Source organism: Camponotus vicinus, unplaced genomic scaffold (genome assembly GCF_025532165.1).
Source record: "Camponotus vicinus isolate PSW18456_S1 unplaced genomic scaffold, iyCamVici1.0 SCAF_5, whole genome shotgun sequence".
Taxonomy (NCBI): domain Eukaryota; kingdom Metazoa; phylum Arthropoda; class Insecta; order Hymenoptera; family Formicidae; genus Camponotus; species Camponotus vicinus.
This window is the reverse complement of record NW_028141977.1, coordinates 13,211,221-13,229,114: the sequence shown is the minus strand read 5'-3', so window position 1 is coordinate 13,229,114 and position 17,894 is coordinate 13,211,221. Positions and strand designations below refer to the sequence as shown.

Below are 17,894 nucleotides of genomic sequence, written 5' to 3'. Positions count from 1 at the left end.
GTACAACGTGTTTCCTGCCGTATGTTTCAGCACCAATCTCGTAGCCGGAGATCTTTGCCGAATACTTAAAGTTTGATACTTCCATGAATTTTTTAGCACACCGCGAATAAGCGTAGGATCGTATCCTACGTGAATGTTTGTGCGTCGCAATTGCGTATTCCAGCGCCTCGCGGCTATCGGTATACAGACGGCAACTTTGCCATTGTGCTGGAGACAATCGAATAGTTAAGTACGCTGGAATCTCCGATATCATGAACCCTCTGATTTTAGTTTAAAATAAAACGAAAAGCACATATTTCTTAAAGGGAAAAGATAGGATGTTTCTCTACTTTATATTAACACACAATATTATTAAATCTATTTTATACTTAAAAATAATGACAGAGAACCGATATAATATTCTGTACATTTCAAATAATCGAAACAATTATAAATACATAATCACATAAAATTATTACTACAAGGGAGCAAATTCCTGTCGGATGTATATTATTTTACGTTAAATGCAAAAAAGTCGTCGCGCCTCTATTCGCCATTATTTTTCGATAGAAGATATTTCTTCACCGTTTTAATTTGCAGTGTAAAAAAAGGATAATTGAAGAGTAAGTGTATCGTAGATACCATAAAATTAAAAATGTGTTTTCATCGGCGCGAGGTAATTATATGCAAAAAGCTTGAACGATAAGCAGTCACGCGAAAGAGCTTAAGCTTTTGCTTCTAATAATAATCTCGTATCTGTTCATCAAGGGACTGAGGCACGTGTCTCCGTAGCTGTTTCAATTCTGTCTCGATTGGAGATAAATGCGGAAATGATGGTAAAAGATTGGCGCACATCTCGTTATCTCAGTATCGTTTATTTATTATTTTTCAATATAGAATCTTTTTTTAAACTTTTCCATCTTCGAATGTTTAGCAGTTTCAATGCGATGACAATAAAAAATATAAAGAAAAGAAATCGAGCAAATATGTTCAGACGTGTGTTTGCGCAAATGCTCAAATTTCTTGAAATTCCATAAAATTTACATTTCATATTTTTGTTGTGCATTCTTTTCTTGTTTTATTTTGCACTCTGTCTTGCTTTTGCTTACATACCACGTATATAAATCAAGTTAAATAAATCAAAGTATGAGTGAACTGTTGAGCAAAATAGTAATAAAAGTAAAAAATGCTGCTATAAATCAACTTTTATAGGTAACTTCACAGAAGATCTTAATTTTCCCTAAGAACCGCGAAAAGATATAACAAAGCAGGATTTTACATTAAGTATTCTCATGAAATCACTCGTAAAACCATACTAAAATAATTAAACTGTTGTATCCTAAATATTTTTACAAAATCGGTTATTATTTAAAGTGAAGAAAATAAGTTTATATCACAGTATTTCAAAAATTAAATAATAATTAAACGTAATGGAACGTAATGCATTTTAACATCAAAATATCGCAATGAAATCCATTCTATTACGATTACACGATAACATGCCAATTCACTTCGCTAAAAAATGCTGATCTAGCGTCATCGATTTTCTCATATAGAAGAAAAGAGAGAAAAGTATTGCTCATCGGCGTCATTTGATCGCGATAACGCGGAAGTGTCGGCAGTTTCACGCGCGGCAATAATACGTCGAATGACGGAGCAGTCTCGCAGGACAATCGTTCGCAGGGCCGTTCGTAGGGTGTCGAAATGCAATTCATCATGTTGCAGGCAGAGCTATAGAGAGAGAGAAAGAATGGTGGAGGAAACGGTGGGAGGTGGTGGCACGATGGGTGCGACTGGGCCCAGGAGCCTCTCTCGGTGCCCTCGCACGCACTCGACGCATCAATCTTCTTCGCCAACAATGTTCGCGTAAATTACCCTCATCGATATCAAAGTGACGAGGGTGGCAGCCAGCGACGGCCGGCGGTGGAGCTTGCGGAAGAGACCGACCCTTATCTCGCACGCGTTGGAAAATTGAGTTTACAGAAGGACCTCTCTCGCGAGGATCCAACCTCGAAAGAAGCAGGCTCTCTCTTCTCGAACTATCGACTGTCACTTGCACATGATGAACATTTCGTCACTTGTTCTGCGACAGCAAGGGTGTTAAGGTTACAAAAGGATTGAATTCTTTTAGAGAACAACAGGAAATATAAATGAAGAAGTAAAAATTACGACAAATCTTTAGAAACTTATTTTGATGTACTGATCTTATGTACTTGTATACTGACTGTGTATAAAATATTTTACTGAAATAATTTTAACGTGTTTTATCATCCGATTAAAAGTCTAGAAAGTTTTATATTTAAAATTTTATATTTAGAATTCTTAAGAGAGGCTTACATAATATAAATACGCGATTCATAATCTTATAATTATTTGTTAATTTAAAGATATGTTAGAATGCAATATGACATGTAATTCTGAGAAAATACGTTTATCTATTGCATCTCTGGTTCACGATATTCGAAGATGTAAAAAAATAGATGAAAATAGATCAAATAATAATACATGCAACGCGTTTATATCGAATCTCAGTTCGAAGGCGGTTTGTAAATTCAAATATGCGCCTCAGGTTGCAATGACATCAATAGCGCTATAAATTATTAGCATAGCATGCTCCGAGCATGCTCGCGATGTGTACATACACGGCAGAGTTCGGTAATGCGGCTTTAAATTTTCTTCAGGCATTCTCGAAAATTCGCGTAGGATACGAGAGAAGCTGCAGGTAGGCGAGGGATTAGACCGTAAAAGTTTCGACCGAATCTCAGAGCAACAGCGTCAACGTACCAACGATATCGGAACTTAATGTACTGTTATGATCTTTATAGCTGCCGTTCATAGGCCATTACGATTGAGTTTTCACGCCAAAATAAACTCAGCCGCTACGGGAAATCTATATCATCCGCTATAAACGTCTTCGTAGATGGAATACTTGCGAGAAGGGCGAATCAGAAAGGGAGAGCGCGTTTTTCGTCAGAAATTATTTTCTAAATTCGCGTGAAATATTTAATAACTTCTGCTCACGATTCAAGAGTTCCTAAAATAATTTTGTTTCTGTCAAAGAAGATCATTTCTTTTTTTCTAATTAAATGTTATCATATTGAAAACAAAATTGAAATAATTTATGTGAATGTTTTTCTCGCACATCTTTGATTTAATACTATTATTAAAATACTATTATTAAATCAAAGATGATTTAATAATAGTATTTTAATAATAGTATTAATAATTTAATATTTTTTCGTTTTATTTATCAACATCAATGTAAAATAGCAAATAATAATCGCTCGATAATAATCAATTTTTCACATTACTAATATTCAACATAATTTGCGAAACCATGATATCCGAATATAAGATCAATTTCTAGGAGCTCTTTAACGAAGCTTATTTTACTCATTGAAGAGTTGAAAAGCACTGCTGAATCGCGCGCTAATTGTATTAATTGCGAAATTTTTGTATCTATTAAGAACAGAAATTTTTCCCATCTCTTCACGCAGTCCTTTCTTGTATTCTTGATCTACGTATTTGAATCGATAAAAGGTGACACCGAAATATTATTTTTAATTGCGTTGCGCGATATATTATCGCATTTTTATTATCGCAATCTCCCGCGATTAATATGATAGAGCAAATTGCAATCAGAAAAACGCGCCTGTGTTGTAACGACCGAACAGTACCCCCGTTATGCGTTTAAGTGCACGCGACGGTATGCATAATGCAGCTATACTTCGATCGATAAGTCGACGAGTTAGTGCGGCTTGCACGGAGACCTTTCAGATCGCAGAGAGATTATCTTAAAGCGGTGACAACGAGCTGTTCTTTCATCGAATGGAAGTATGTTAATTCTTGTTTATGTACAAAGACGAGAGTGAAGAGAGTGAAACGGGAAAAATTTTGAATTTCTCGGTCCGCAACAATGCTATATTTACGAGAGAGCTTCAAGATCAATTTCATAGATCCAATGTAACTTTCTCCTCCAATTCTTACTAAGTCGAGCAAAGAGAAAATGATTTTTATAACATTATCATAAATGCAATTATGTACAAATTATGCAAAAAAAGTTCATATTGATGACATATGAACTTTAACGGTTGACGATTAGAAAAGATTGAATTTTTTTTCTTATCGAAAATTAAATAAATCATTTAAAAAATTGATGACAAAGTACACAATAAAATGTGACAACGAAAGATTTTCTACATATTTTTGACGAATTTTTGTTTTGGATTAGGACATAATCGAGCATCGTTCTTTTTGAAAAATTGAAAGTTTAATTATTCTACATTTTCTTTTTTATTTACTCAAGTAAAATTTATACATTCGCTTTCCCTTTTGATCGTTTTTGTCTACATATATATATTGTCTTTTATGAATATATAAACATTTATCATTTTTATCCATTTATATATTTATCTTATATAAAATGTGAAATATACTGTTACATATATGTATACGTATACTATTACCTTATATACATATCCTATTAATTATACTATCGAGTTATACTATATAATTATATTATATTACATAGTAATGTTTAATTATACTATATAATAACATTTAATTATATTATATAACAATAGATAGTATTATATATATTGATAAATATTATTACCTTGTTTTATCGTGTAATAACGAAGAAATTCGTCAAAGTATACAGTTTGTGTAACAGTATGTCTGCTTACGTTAAAGTAGTAAAAATTACTTCATTCTATGTGCGATTTTTAACTATAATTAATTTTTAATATGAGTGATATCATAGTAAAAAAAGTTACTCAATGATATCACGATTGTATTCTAGGAAGATAATACTACCTATATTTGATATAAACTTAATTATTGTAAAACTTAAAGAAGTCGAGAAATGTATCGAATTATTAAAACTATAATTACATTAGTGAAAATATGTCATATATCACTCTTTGTTTGATGAATGTTCTTGTAGATTTTTAAAAAGGTAATAATTAAAGATAAAAATAAATAATTAAAGATATGCACAGTTTTGGAATACGTTTAAGTATCTCGTTAAGTTTGTTATGAACAAATATTATGTTAGTTATATAAGAATAATATTTAATACCAATTTTTAATCCAAGACCATAAATCAAAACTCACAAAATGTACATAATTCTATATTATGTACATTTTTATTATGTAAGATGTATATTTTAAAAAGTGTTAGAGAAGGTAATAATTATTTATTTCGCCAAAGCAAATCCCACTAGTTCATTCTCCATGTCAAACTCAGTGTAGTAACGGCCAATAAATGGAACGCCTAAAATCCACTCGAATTTAAACGAGGCAATTCCGCGAAACCTGCTTGTACATATTGTACTTTCATTGTATAGGTTCTGTGCAGAATTAAATATGCAATGTAAACTTCTCGTATATATGTATATGTTTAATTAAATAATTTACCTATAGCACTCACCTGAACGATGTAATCTTTACCGGTAAGATTGAATGCCATATCATCCAAAATAAAACTGATTGTAGGAAACTCAGAAATTCGACTGCAGTTCACCTTTAAACACAAAAGGTAATATAATACATAAATAAATTAATAATTAATAATATTTAATAAACATATTAAGTACGTTCAACCAAAACGGGAATTAATGTTGTTCCATAGAAGTTTATATTTCATTTGAACGTACTAATATTTATTTTTTTCGCTATATCAACATTTTATAATTTTTTTAAAGGCTGTATGTGCTTTATGGTAGACATGATCGTTTACTTACTCTTTTCCATCCATTAACATTAAAAGTTCCAATAAGATTATTAATATACGTGATATCTGATGTTGGTCCACATATATCCGAACTACCTGTATCAGCGACAGCTAGGCAGCCTTCCTCGCACAGAATGTGATCGTTTATAATGACTCTGCAAAAAATAACGTTAATAATTAGTTGAAACATGATTAACATAATTTAAAAATAACGTACTTATCCATGTTAAATTGCCATTGTTCTTTGCGAAGAATAGAAAGATATGTGAAATTGCCCTCGTAATGGTCAGGATCGGAACCACCCAATATCAACTCACCACCTGTTTCGTTTGAAGGGTCTCTGCACAAATCGCATAATTTTATATCATAATACGTGTATGTGCGTGTGCGTGTGTGTGTGTGTGTGTTCGTGTAATAATTAACATAAAATTATATATAATTAATACACAAATATAAATAATACTTTTACTTAAAAGATTATAATAATTTATAAATAATAAATTTAATGTATGTTAACATTAAAATAAATATAAATATACATACAGGTATAATTATATATATATATTTATATTTATATTTAAATTTATATTTATTAAAAACTCTTGTTTAGAGATATGTATTGTTCGTAAGTAGAGAAGATATGTACCTATTTAGATAAAAGCTGAAAATGGGTGATGACACTAAGCCTTGTTCAATCATGTTGTCAAAAATAGGTGTTACTCCTTGGACAGATAGGTCGGGATAACCCAGGCCCAAGACACCATCATAGGGTAAAAATTCAAAGATATCTGTCACGCTAGTCATTTCTGTAAATGTTTGATTCTCAACATTGAGGCCGGCAACCTATAATAAAATTGATAATGAAATAATATATCCTTATCGCCGAACGAAAAAAATATGATTGTTTAAGAAATGTTTAAATTAAGTTTATAGTTGTAAGTGAATTGGATTCTTTAATGATGACTCACATTCACTGTATCAGTAGATAAGAATCCACTTACATTTATAGTAATGTATGGTAAATGAATATTAGTACCATTTGCTACATATCTGCTGGATTTTCTGCTATCATATCGATCATGAGTTACTATAAAACATATTCAGTAATATCACAAATTAACAATATTAGAAATATTAAAAAATAGAGATATCGTATTATTAATCTATAATAAAAATACAACATTCTTTTATACATCATTACATATGTATATATAAATGCGTTTGTCGAATTAACTTTTGAATCATTTTTATTTGTCGAAGTTTGTTTGCGAGAGTGAATAAACTGATTAAATTAATTTACGCAAATTCCAGTTTGCTTTTGGAATAAAAAATTTACATCATAAATATTAAATATTAAATTCATATTTATTGTGTCCAACTTTTTAAATATTCCAAGATTATAATTGAAAAATATGATTGTAGATGAAATATATTTTCAATGAACATTTTGTTTTACTTATTATTAACCATTTTGTTCAGTAAAGATTTTCTTTAATACTTATAAGCAATCTTAATAAATATAATATGTGTGAACACACACATATACGCATATATATATAATAAAATGTTAAATATATAAATAAATATAGAGGAACAACGGCAGTAAGAGCCAGCGCAGGTTTTTGTGCACATGTATTATATCATGAGTGGTAAGCTTACAATAGTGTATTATTTCTTCGATTACATTTAATCAATTTAAATAACGTACGTTTCGGCCCTATTTTTGGGCCATCTTCAGCGCAGCAATTAGAATAATAAAAGATATAAAACAAGAATAATATAACTTTCTATCGTTAACTAGATCTATCAAGGTCGAATAATAAGAAAATTATCGTACATCTTGTCACAATTATCGTGTCGCAGGTCGATCCTCTATGATTGGAAGACCAAAGAGGTATGAAAGTTGGTCTATGTTAAAGTCGAAATTAAACTAAAAGTCAATGATTAAAAGGTGATCAACCCGAACACTGCAATATGTGATATTAAATAGAATAAATAGGTGATAGATAAACTTACAGTAAGTCAATGTGCAATGTAGAATATAAATGGAAAAATTTTAATTATATTGTTCGGATTCTTTTAAATAATAATTATCCGTTAAAATTTATATTCCAGACGATATGCGTGCGCTTAAGGTATTTAATTTACAAATCAAATGATACAGGTAGAACCATAGATGATAATAGTGATAAACCTGTCAGATATTTTACTGTACCCTTTTTACCATCAGTCTCAGAAAAATTCAGTTATATGTTGAGAGACATTGATAATGCTAAAATTTCTTATTTTAGTTTTAATAAACTAAATAAGTTTATTAAGGGTCACAAAGATCCCCTACCGAAGACGGTATCGAGAAATGTAGTCTATAAGATCGAATGTAAAGATTGCAATGCGTCCTACGTAGGCCAAACAGGCAGACAACTGCATACTAGAATCGAAAAACACAAGAAACATATAACCAGAAATACTTCGAGTCGCTCTGTTATTACAGATCACAGGTTGGATTTAAATCATGAGTTTAAGTGGGATGAGATTGAGATTCTGGATAATAAACCGACTTTTTATAAACGCCTCATATCAGAAATGCTTTTTATTAAAAGACAAAATAATGGTTTAAATCTGCAGAGTGACACCGAATGCTTACATCACAATTATATATCAGCTTTAAACAAGCTTCCAAACATTTGAAATGTCTCGACTATTTACGTTTCTTTAGTATATTGTGAGTTGTTTACCAGCTCGGTCGAAGATTATAACGTCCGACCTCTTATCACGTTAATTACATCCATTTATTCGATTTTATGTTATTGACATCCATTTATATACTACATTGCACATTGACTTACTGTAAGTTTATCTATCACCTATTTCTTCTATTTAATATCACATATTGCAGTGTTCGGGTTGATCACCTTTTAATCATTGACTTTTAGTTTAATTTCGACTTCAACATGGACCAACTTTCATATCTCTTTGATCTTCCAATCACAGAGGGATCGACCTGCGACACGATAATTGTGACAAGATGTGCGATAATTTTCTTATTATTCGACCTTGATGGATCTAGTTAACGATAGAAAGTTATATTATTTTTGTTTTATATCTTTTATTATTCTAATTGCTGCGCTGAAGATGGCCCAAAAATAGGGCCGAAACGTACGTTATTTAAATTGATTAAATGTAATCGAAGAAATAATACACTATTGTAAGCTTACCACTCATGATATAATACATGTGCACAAAAACCTGGCTCTTACTGCCGTTGTTCCTCTATATTTATTTAAAAATTTTTAGAGCCATATATTTATTAACTTGTTAAATATATGATACTATATGCAATGTTTTATTAATTTGCACCAATTAAATAGATAGATATATTCTTTGATAAAAAATATGTCAAAAAGTCCAAAACATTATTTTCACGATTCTTAACGAAGAAATATAGAATAAGAAATATTAATATAATAAAAGAAATATATTGAATAAAATTCACTTTATTGCCGCTCGTCAGAACGATATACATATATGTCGGTGATCCGCAATATTATGCATGCTTACATATTATTGAGCGCTTGATTATGTTCGCGGGTTTATGTTTGTGAAGGACGGCACTGATTAAATGCAATTTATTCAGTAACTTTTTTTATACTAAATACTCGCAAAAATAATTCAAAACCTTCAACTTGTTTCCCATGAAAAAATATAACTTTGTAATTAGTGGTTGCAAATTATATATATATATATATATATATATATATATATATATATATAATGCATGTGTGTGTGTGCGTGTGTGTGTGCATTGTTGGGTAAATCTATATACAAATAAATTACTTACTACAAGCATTGATGTTGCATTTTCTAGACGGTATCCAAAGATTTGCGGAACCAGTATCAAATATCACTTTAAATTCTTGCGGCGGATTTCCAACGGTAATATTGCCATAGTATACAAGGTTTAGGAAATTAGACAAAAGTACTGAAGGAAGATTATCACTTAAAAGATTATTACTTGAAAGAACTTCTTGCAAATCGATGCCATATTCTTCCGAAGATTGTTGAATGGGATCCATTTTGAGCAACGGAATTCTTGAAATAATATAAAGAACATTCTATGATATATATATATATATATATATATATATATATATAGCAATCTTAATAAATACAATATATATATATATATATATATATATATATATATATATATTTTTTGCGTCCACGGAACAATATATGTCGAACGCGCGCGACACATCCGATCGGCACTCGCGGATCACATTAAATAACAAGACACTTTTAAGAACAATGTGGAACTTTAATGAGAACACAGAATACACTCAAGCAACGGATAATAACGTGAAACACAATAACGATTCGTAAACGCGTCCGGATAGCTTGACAGCTATCTTTCAACTCCAGCTGACCGTCGTTGTTGATCAACGCGCGCGGCGACGATCTTCTTCTGTCGACGTCCTTTCCGCCGACAGAATAACGTATACATTCACAGGGATGGGATGCGGGGACGCAACACTTATTAAATATATATATATATATATATAATAATTAAATATTTAGCACAAATAATTAAAAATTAAAATGAAAATGGCATATGAGAGCCAAAGCGCAATAGTTGATACTTGTTTTTAAATTATTTCTTTGTATAAAATTACATGCAAAATTTACGTTAACTAAAAATCAATGTGCGTTAAGATAGAATGATTTTATTTATATAAGACTGGATCATCACAAATTAAATATTACTTTAAAGATATATATAAGATATATATATACAATGAAAATTACATATAATTTAGAAAAGTCATCGAGAGTTAATAAATGTTATTACTAATATATTTATATTTAAATTTATAATGTATTTATATTGTAAATAAGTTATATAGTTGATTTCTAAGATGTTTAAATTTGTGCAGATTTTTATGACTTTAATATTTGTCCTATTAAGTGGAAATATCTGCAAGTCACGTCAAATGTAAATATTCATTTGATACATATATGTTGCAAGTTTATATATATGTATATATATGTGTATATATATATATTTACATAAAATATATATTTATATAAAAACAAGAATCAACTGTACCCTATTAAAAATAGGATACAGAGAATGTAAAAAAAAAAATAATACAAAGCAACTCGTTATACCTATAAGCGATTTACTAACGCGTGAAAAAATAGTATACAATTATATTGTTTTGATGACCTCACGATATTTACGTGAACGGTCGCTGTTTAAATGTAGACAAAAGCAAAATGGACAAAAGCGAACGTTACGAAACAACAAAGAGAGTCACTTGTTCAAAAATATTCTTTTCTTATCTACTCTTTAACTAATAAATAAAAATATACGTTTTAACCAAAGAAATTTCATCTAATTTGTATTAAAGCATTAATTGCATTTGCACAAGACACGCGTTTAATCCAAGAAACGGACGTGATTATGAGAAAAAAAATCGATCTCTATAATTTCGATTTTTATTATGTTAATATATAATATATAATAAAATATGTACTGACCTGTACATTTGCGCGTGGATCGTCATAAAGAGCGCCGCCATTATCACAAATAGGCGAAACATATTTCTGAATTTATTTACTATTGAAGTTTCGATTTGTGAAAATTTGAACGAGTTTCTTTCGACACTTTATGACCGGATACACAGAAAAATAAAGTGTTGTCGCTTACTAACACTGCTCTTGACGCTGATCGGTATTCGATAGCGCTTTATATATATGATCGCGAGTGCCCCTATGTTGAATGCTTAAACGGAGAGAGAATGCGCGAAAATTCGAAAAACCTTGATAGATTTCCATCGATCAATTGAATTTAAATATATAATATTTTGCATTTTTATGATTCTGTATCCTTAATTAAGAACTCTTATTTACATAAATTCACGATTAATAATAAAAAATAATTCTTTCGAAAGAATACATTGTTTATATCGATTAAATCGTCAACAGAATCGTGCATCGTTAACTTTACAAAATTTGCAAAATTATCTATTGTAAAGTAGAAGAATATTATAATGTATTATTTAATTAATCGACATTTTTTATCTAACTCTGTACGGATAAATTATATAATTGTAAATCACTTTATTTGATGAAATCTTGAGGTTTTTAAAGAGAAAAGGAAATATACATAACCTTGAAATATATATTTGAATATTCATTAATTTCATAACTTTTGCTATGAACAACTTGTTATGTGAGTTTAGGGATAATATTAATATATGGATATTTTAGTTCAAGATACTCTGCAAAACTTAAAAATCTATACTATATATACATTTCTTTCATTATATAACATACAAATTTGAAGAAAATAAAACAATACCACAAATTTGGCGCAAAAGAAATAATAAATATCTCTAATAAGAAAACGTATTTTTTTATTAAAAACGTATGTTTAATTTTTCGAAATAAGATAATTTTCAAGAAAAACCTTATTATGATGATAATTTAAATATATTACAAGAATCCATGTATAATGAAATAACATATAATATAATAAAACATAATAACACATTAAGATAAAAGAATTGCAATTCTTGTTATCATTAAAATAAATATTTGTTAAGATATAATGCTAATTTAAAAAAAAACAGTCGATTTATTTTGCAGGAGCAAAATCTCCTCTTTTGTTCTCTAGATGGATTTCGGTATAATAACGATTTTTCTAATCTCTCCACGCAGTCCATTCCTGTATTCTCGATGTACTCTCTACGCAAGTATTTGAATCGAAAAAAGGTGACACGGAGATATTATTTTTAATTGCGTGACAGCACGATATATACGCGATGACATACGAACTTCGTCGGTTGGCGATTAGAAAAGATTGAATTTTTTTTCTTCTCAAAAATTAAACAAATAATTAAAAAAATTGATGATAAAGTACACAATAAAATGTGACAAGGAAAGATTTTCTACATATTTTTGATGAATTTTTGTTTTGGATTGGGACACAATCGAGCATCGTCCTTTTGAAAAATTAAAATTTTAATTATTCTACATTTTCTTTTTTATTTACTCAAGTAAAATTTGTACATTCGTTTTCTTTTTTGATCGTTTGTAACCAAGTCTACATATATGTATTGTTTCTTATGTATATATATAAAACTTTTATAATTTTTATATATTATATTAAATGAAATGTGAAATATACTGTTATATATATTTATACTTATACTATTACTACATATGCATATCCTATATAATCCATTATAATTATCCTATGTAATTATATTATATAATTGTATTACATTATATTACATAATAATATTTAACTATACTATATAATAATATTTAATTTTATTATATAATAATAGACAATATTATTGATAAATATTATTATTTTGTTTTATCGTGTAATAATGGAGAAACTCGTCAAAGTGTATAGTATTTGTATAACAGTATGTCTGCTTACGTTAACACAGTAAAAATTACTTCGTTCTATGTGCGATTTTTAATTATAATTAATTTTTAATACAAATACCATAGTAAAAAAAGTTATTCGGATCAATGATATTACAATTGTATTCTAGGAAGATAATATATCCTACATAAACTTAATTGTTGTAAAACTTAAAGAAGTCGACAAACTATCGAATTATTAAAACTATAATTACATTAGTGAAAATATATGTCATATATCAGTCTTTGTTGATGAATGTGATTGTAGATTTTTAAAAGGATAATAATTAAAGATAAAAATAAATAATTAAAGATATGCACAGTTTTCGAATACGTTTAAGTATCTCGTTAAGTTTGTTATGAACAAATATTATGAAAGTTATATTAGATATATAGTAAGAGTAATATTTAATATCAAGAGTAATATTTAATATCAATTTTTAATCCAAGATCGTACAAAACTCACAAAATGTACATAATTGTACATTATGTACATTTTTATTATATACGTTGTATATCTTAATAAGTGCTAGAAAAAGTAATAATTATTTATTTCGCCAAAGCAAATCCCACTCGGTCATTCTTCATATCAAACTCGGTGTAGTAACGGCCAATAAATGGAACGCCTAAAACCCAATGGAATTCAAAGAAGTCGATTCCTAAAAAGCTGCTTATGCATATACTATTATCGACCTGTGCAGAATTAAATATACAATGTAAATTTCTCGTATATATATTTAAATAGTTTAAGTAATTTAGCACTCACCCGATCGATGTAATCTTTACCAGTAAGATTGAATGCATTACCACTCAAAATAAAACGGATTGTAGGTAACTCAGAAATTCGACTGCAGTTTACCTTTAAACAAAAGATGATATCAATTAGTAATTAATAATACTTAATAAGTATATTAAGTATGTTCAAATGTGGATTAATGTCGTTGTTCCGTAAAAGTGTTATATGTTTCACTTGAACGTACCTAATATTTATTTTTGTAACTATTATCAATTTTTTATCATTTTTTTATGCAGGCTACGTGCTTTGTGAAACATGATTGTTTACTTACTCTTTCCTCTCCATCAATATTAACAGTTCCAATAAGTTTATTAATTTTTGTAATATCTGATTTTGGTCCAAATATATACGAAGCACCTGTATCAGCGAGAGCTTTACATCTTTCCTCGCACAGAATGTGATCATTTATTATAATCCTGTAACAAAATAACATTAATAATTTGTTGAAACATGATTAACGAAATTTAAAAAGTAACGTACTTATCCATAGTAAAGTGCCAGTGTCCTTTGCGAGTAACAGGAATATATGTGAAATTGCCGTCGTAATGAGTAGGATCGGAACCACCCAATATAAACTCACCACCTAACTCGGCTGAAGGGTCTCTGCACAAATTGCATAATTTTATCGTAATATGTGCAAGTGTGTATGTGTGTGTGTGTTTGTGTGCGCGTATGATAATTAAGATAAAATTATATTTAATGAATACACAAATATAAATATTACTTTAATTTGAAAGATTATAATAATAAATAATATAAATAATAAATTTAATTTATGTTAATAAAAATAAATATAAATATATATACACGTATAATTTTATATATATATGTGTGTGTGTGTGTGTGTGTGTGTGTGTGTGTGTGTGTGTGTGTGTGTGTGTGTGTGTGTATTTATATTTATATTTATATTTATATATTTATTAAAAACTCTTGTTTAGAGATACGTATTGTTCATAAGTAGAGAAGATATGTACCTATTTAGATAAAAACTGAAAATGGGTGATGACACTAAGCCTTGTTCAATCATGTTGTCGAAAATAGGTGTTACTCCTTGGACAGATAGGTCGGGATAACCCAGGCCCAAGACACCATCATAGGGTACAAATTCAAAGGTCTCTGACACATCAGTTATTTCTGCAAATGTTTGATTCTTAACATTGAGGCCGGCAACCTATAATAAAATTGATAATGAAATAATATATCCTTATCGCTGAACGAAAAAAATATGATTGTTTAAGAAATGTTTAATCTACGTTTATAGTTGTAAATGAATTGGATTATTTAATGATGACTTACATTCACTGTATCAGTAGATAGGAATCCACTTACATTCGTATCGATGTATGGTATATGAATCTTAGTACAATTTGCTATAAATGTGCTGGATATTCTGCTCTCATATTCATTATGGCTTACTATAAAGCATATTCAGTAATGTATCATAAATATTTAAAAAATTTTAAAAAAAGAGGTATTGTTTTATTAATCTATTGTATAATAAATATACAACATTCTTTTATACATCATTACATATACAATATATATATATATATATATATATATATATATATATATATATATATATGTATATATATATATATATAATAATTAAATATATGGCTCAAGCAATTAAAAAGTAAAACGAAAATGGCATATGAGAGCCAAAGCAAAATAGTTGATACTTGTTTTTAAATTATTTCTTTATATGAAATTACATGCAAAATTTACGTTATGCATTTAAATATAAATATATTAGTAATGATCATTTATTAACTCTCGATGACTTTTCTAAATTATATATATATATATACAGGGTGTTGAAAAAAAAGGGTCACATATTTTGATAGCAGGTAGTATTGATCAAAACAAGAAGAAAAGGTCTAATTAACATGGGTCCTAAGACTAATATCTTCAAAGATACAAGCTATTTTGTTATTTGAGCTCTTTGTCATTTTCTTATTAGTCGTGTCATCTTTAGAATGTAATGAACAAGTGCGTGATTCTCTAAGACGTAGGGCTGAAAGATGCGTGAGAGTGAATGGCAATCACATAGAGCACCTCCTCTAATGCTGAGTCAGCATTAAAATTTTTTGTTTTTTGTAAAAAAAGAGTTTTTATTTTGTTATCATACATTCAGTTTCTTTACTTCAGTTTTTTTATGGGGAAGATAAATGATTACATTTCATATTAAAATAAAAATTGTTTCTTTATCTCTCTTTGTTTATTTTTTATTTTTTAAGGCACCTAGAAAAAAGATATCCCCATTGTACCCCACTCTCCCCTACTCCTTTGTTCATTACATTCTAAAGATGACACGACTAATAAGAAAATGACAAAGAGCTCAAATAACAAAATAGCTTGTATCTTTGAAGATATTAGTCTTAGGACCCATGTTAATTAGACCTTTTCTTCTTGTTTTGATCAATACTACCTGCTATCAAAATATGTGACCCTTTTTTTCCAATACCCTGTATATATGCATGTGTGTATGTGTGTGTGCATTGTTGCGTAAATCTATATACAAACAAATTACTTACAACAAGCAGCGATGTTGCACTTTCTAGACGGTATCCAAAGATTTGCGGAAGCAGTATCAAATATTACTGTAAATTCTTGCGGCGGAGTTCCAACGGTAATATTGCCATAGTATATCAGGTTTAGGAAATTAGACAAAGGTACTGAAGGAAGATTATCACTTAACGAAAGAACTTCGTCGATGCCATATTTTTCCGAAGATTGTCGAATAGAATCCATCTTGTGCAACGGAATTCTTGAAATAATATAAAGAATATTCTGTGATACATAAATATATATATATATATATATATTTAATAATTAAATATTTGGCTCAAGTAATTAAAAATTAAAACGAAAATGGCATACGAGAGCCGAAGCGCAATAGTTGATACCTGTTTTTAAATTATTTCTTTATATAAAATTACATGCAAAATTTACATTATGCATTTAAATATTAATATATCAGTAATAACATTTATTAACTCTCGATGACTTTTCTAAATTATATATGATTTTCATGTTGCATATATCTCTAAAGTAATATTTAATTTGTAATCCAGTCTTAAATAAAATCATTCCAACTTAACGGATATTGATTTTTAGTTAACGTAAGTTTTGCATGTAATTTTATACAAAGAAATAATTTGAAAACAAGTATCAACTGTGTCCTATTAAAAATAGAATACAGAGAATATCAAAAAAATAAATAATACAAAGCAACTCGTTACCTGTAGGTATTTGCTAACCTATAGGAATTTGCTAACGCATGAAAAAATAATATACAATTAGATTGTTTTGATATTACGATGTCACAATATTTACGTTAACGGTCGCCGTTAAAATGTAGATAAAAGCAAGATGGACAAAAGCGAACGTCACGAAAGAACAAAGAGAGAGAGTCACTTTTTCAAAAATATTCTTTTCTAATCTACTCTTTGACTAATAAATAAAAGTATACGTTTTAACCAAAGAAATTTCATCCAATTTGTATTGAAGCATTAATTGCATTTGCATAAGCCACGCGTTTAATCCAAGAAACGGATGCGATTACGAGAAAAAAATCGATCTCTATAATTTCGATTTTTATTATGCTAATATACAATACAATAAAATATATACTGACCTGCACAATTGCGCGTTGATCGTTATAAAGAGCGCCGCCATTATCACAAATAAGCGAAACATATTTCTGAATTTATTTACTATTAAAGTCTCGATTTGTGAAAATTTGAACGACGAGTTTCTTTCGACACTTTATGACCGGATACACAGAAAAATAAAGTGTTGTCGCTTACTAACACTGCTCTTGACGCTGATCGGTATTCGATAGCGCTTTATATATATATGATCGCAAGTGCCCTTATGTTGAATGCTTGAACGGGGAGAGAAGGCGCGAATATTCGAAAAATCTTGATAGTTTTCGATCAATTT

At 29.1% G+C, this 17,894-nt stretch overlaps 2 protein-coding genes across 3 annotated transcripts; both read right to left on the bottom strand.

Moving 5' to 3' along the window:
- Positions 1–4,293: 4,293 nt before the first annotated feature.
- LOC145971660 (lysosomal aspartic protease-like) lies at positions 4,294–11,445 on the bottom strand. Of its 2 annotated transcripts, none has more exons than XM_083099566.1 (8): positions 11,252–11,445; positions 9,552–9,802; positions 6,682–6,800; positions 6,360–6,556; positions 5,931–6,053; positions 5,724–5,868; positions 5,411–5,503; positions 4,294–5,330 (listed from the first exon to the last, which is right to left on the bottom strand). In XM_083099566.1, exons 1-8 carry the CDS (start codon positions 11,311–11,313, stop codon positions 5,178–5,180), a joined length of 1,143 nt encoding a protein of 380 aa, XP_082955692.1. In that variant the 5' UTR covers positions 11,314–11,445; the 3' UTR covers positions 4,294–5,177. The 2 variants fall into 2 exon arrangements, with proteins under 2 accessions (XP_082955692.1, XP_082955693.1); XM_083099567.1 differs by having other exon boundaries at positions 6,715–6,800.
- Positions 11,446–12,770: 1,325 nt separating this feature from the next.
- Positions 12,771–17,785, bottom strand: LOC145971662 (lysosomal aspartic protease-like). The gene is made up of 8 exons (XM_083099570.1): positions 17,587–17,785; positions 16,484–16,716; positions 15,243–15,361; positions 14,921–15,117; positions 14,427–14,549; positions 14,218–14,362; positions 13,917–14,009; positions 12,771–13,843 (listed from the first exon to the last, which is right to left on the bottom strand). Exons 1-8 carry the CDS (start codon positions 17,646–17,648, stop codon positions 13,700–13,702), a joined length of 1,116 nt encoding a protein of 371 aa, XP_082955696.1. The 5' UTR covers positions 17,649–17,785; the 3' UTR covers positions 12,771–13,699.
- Positions 17,786–17,894: the final 109 nt, after the last annotated feature.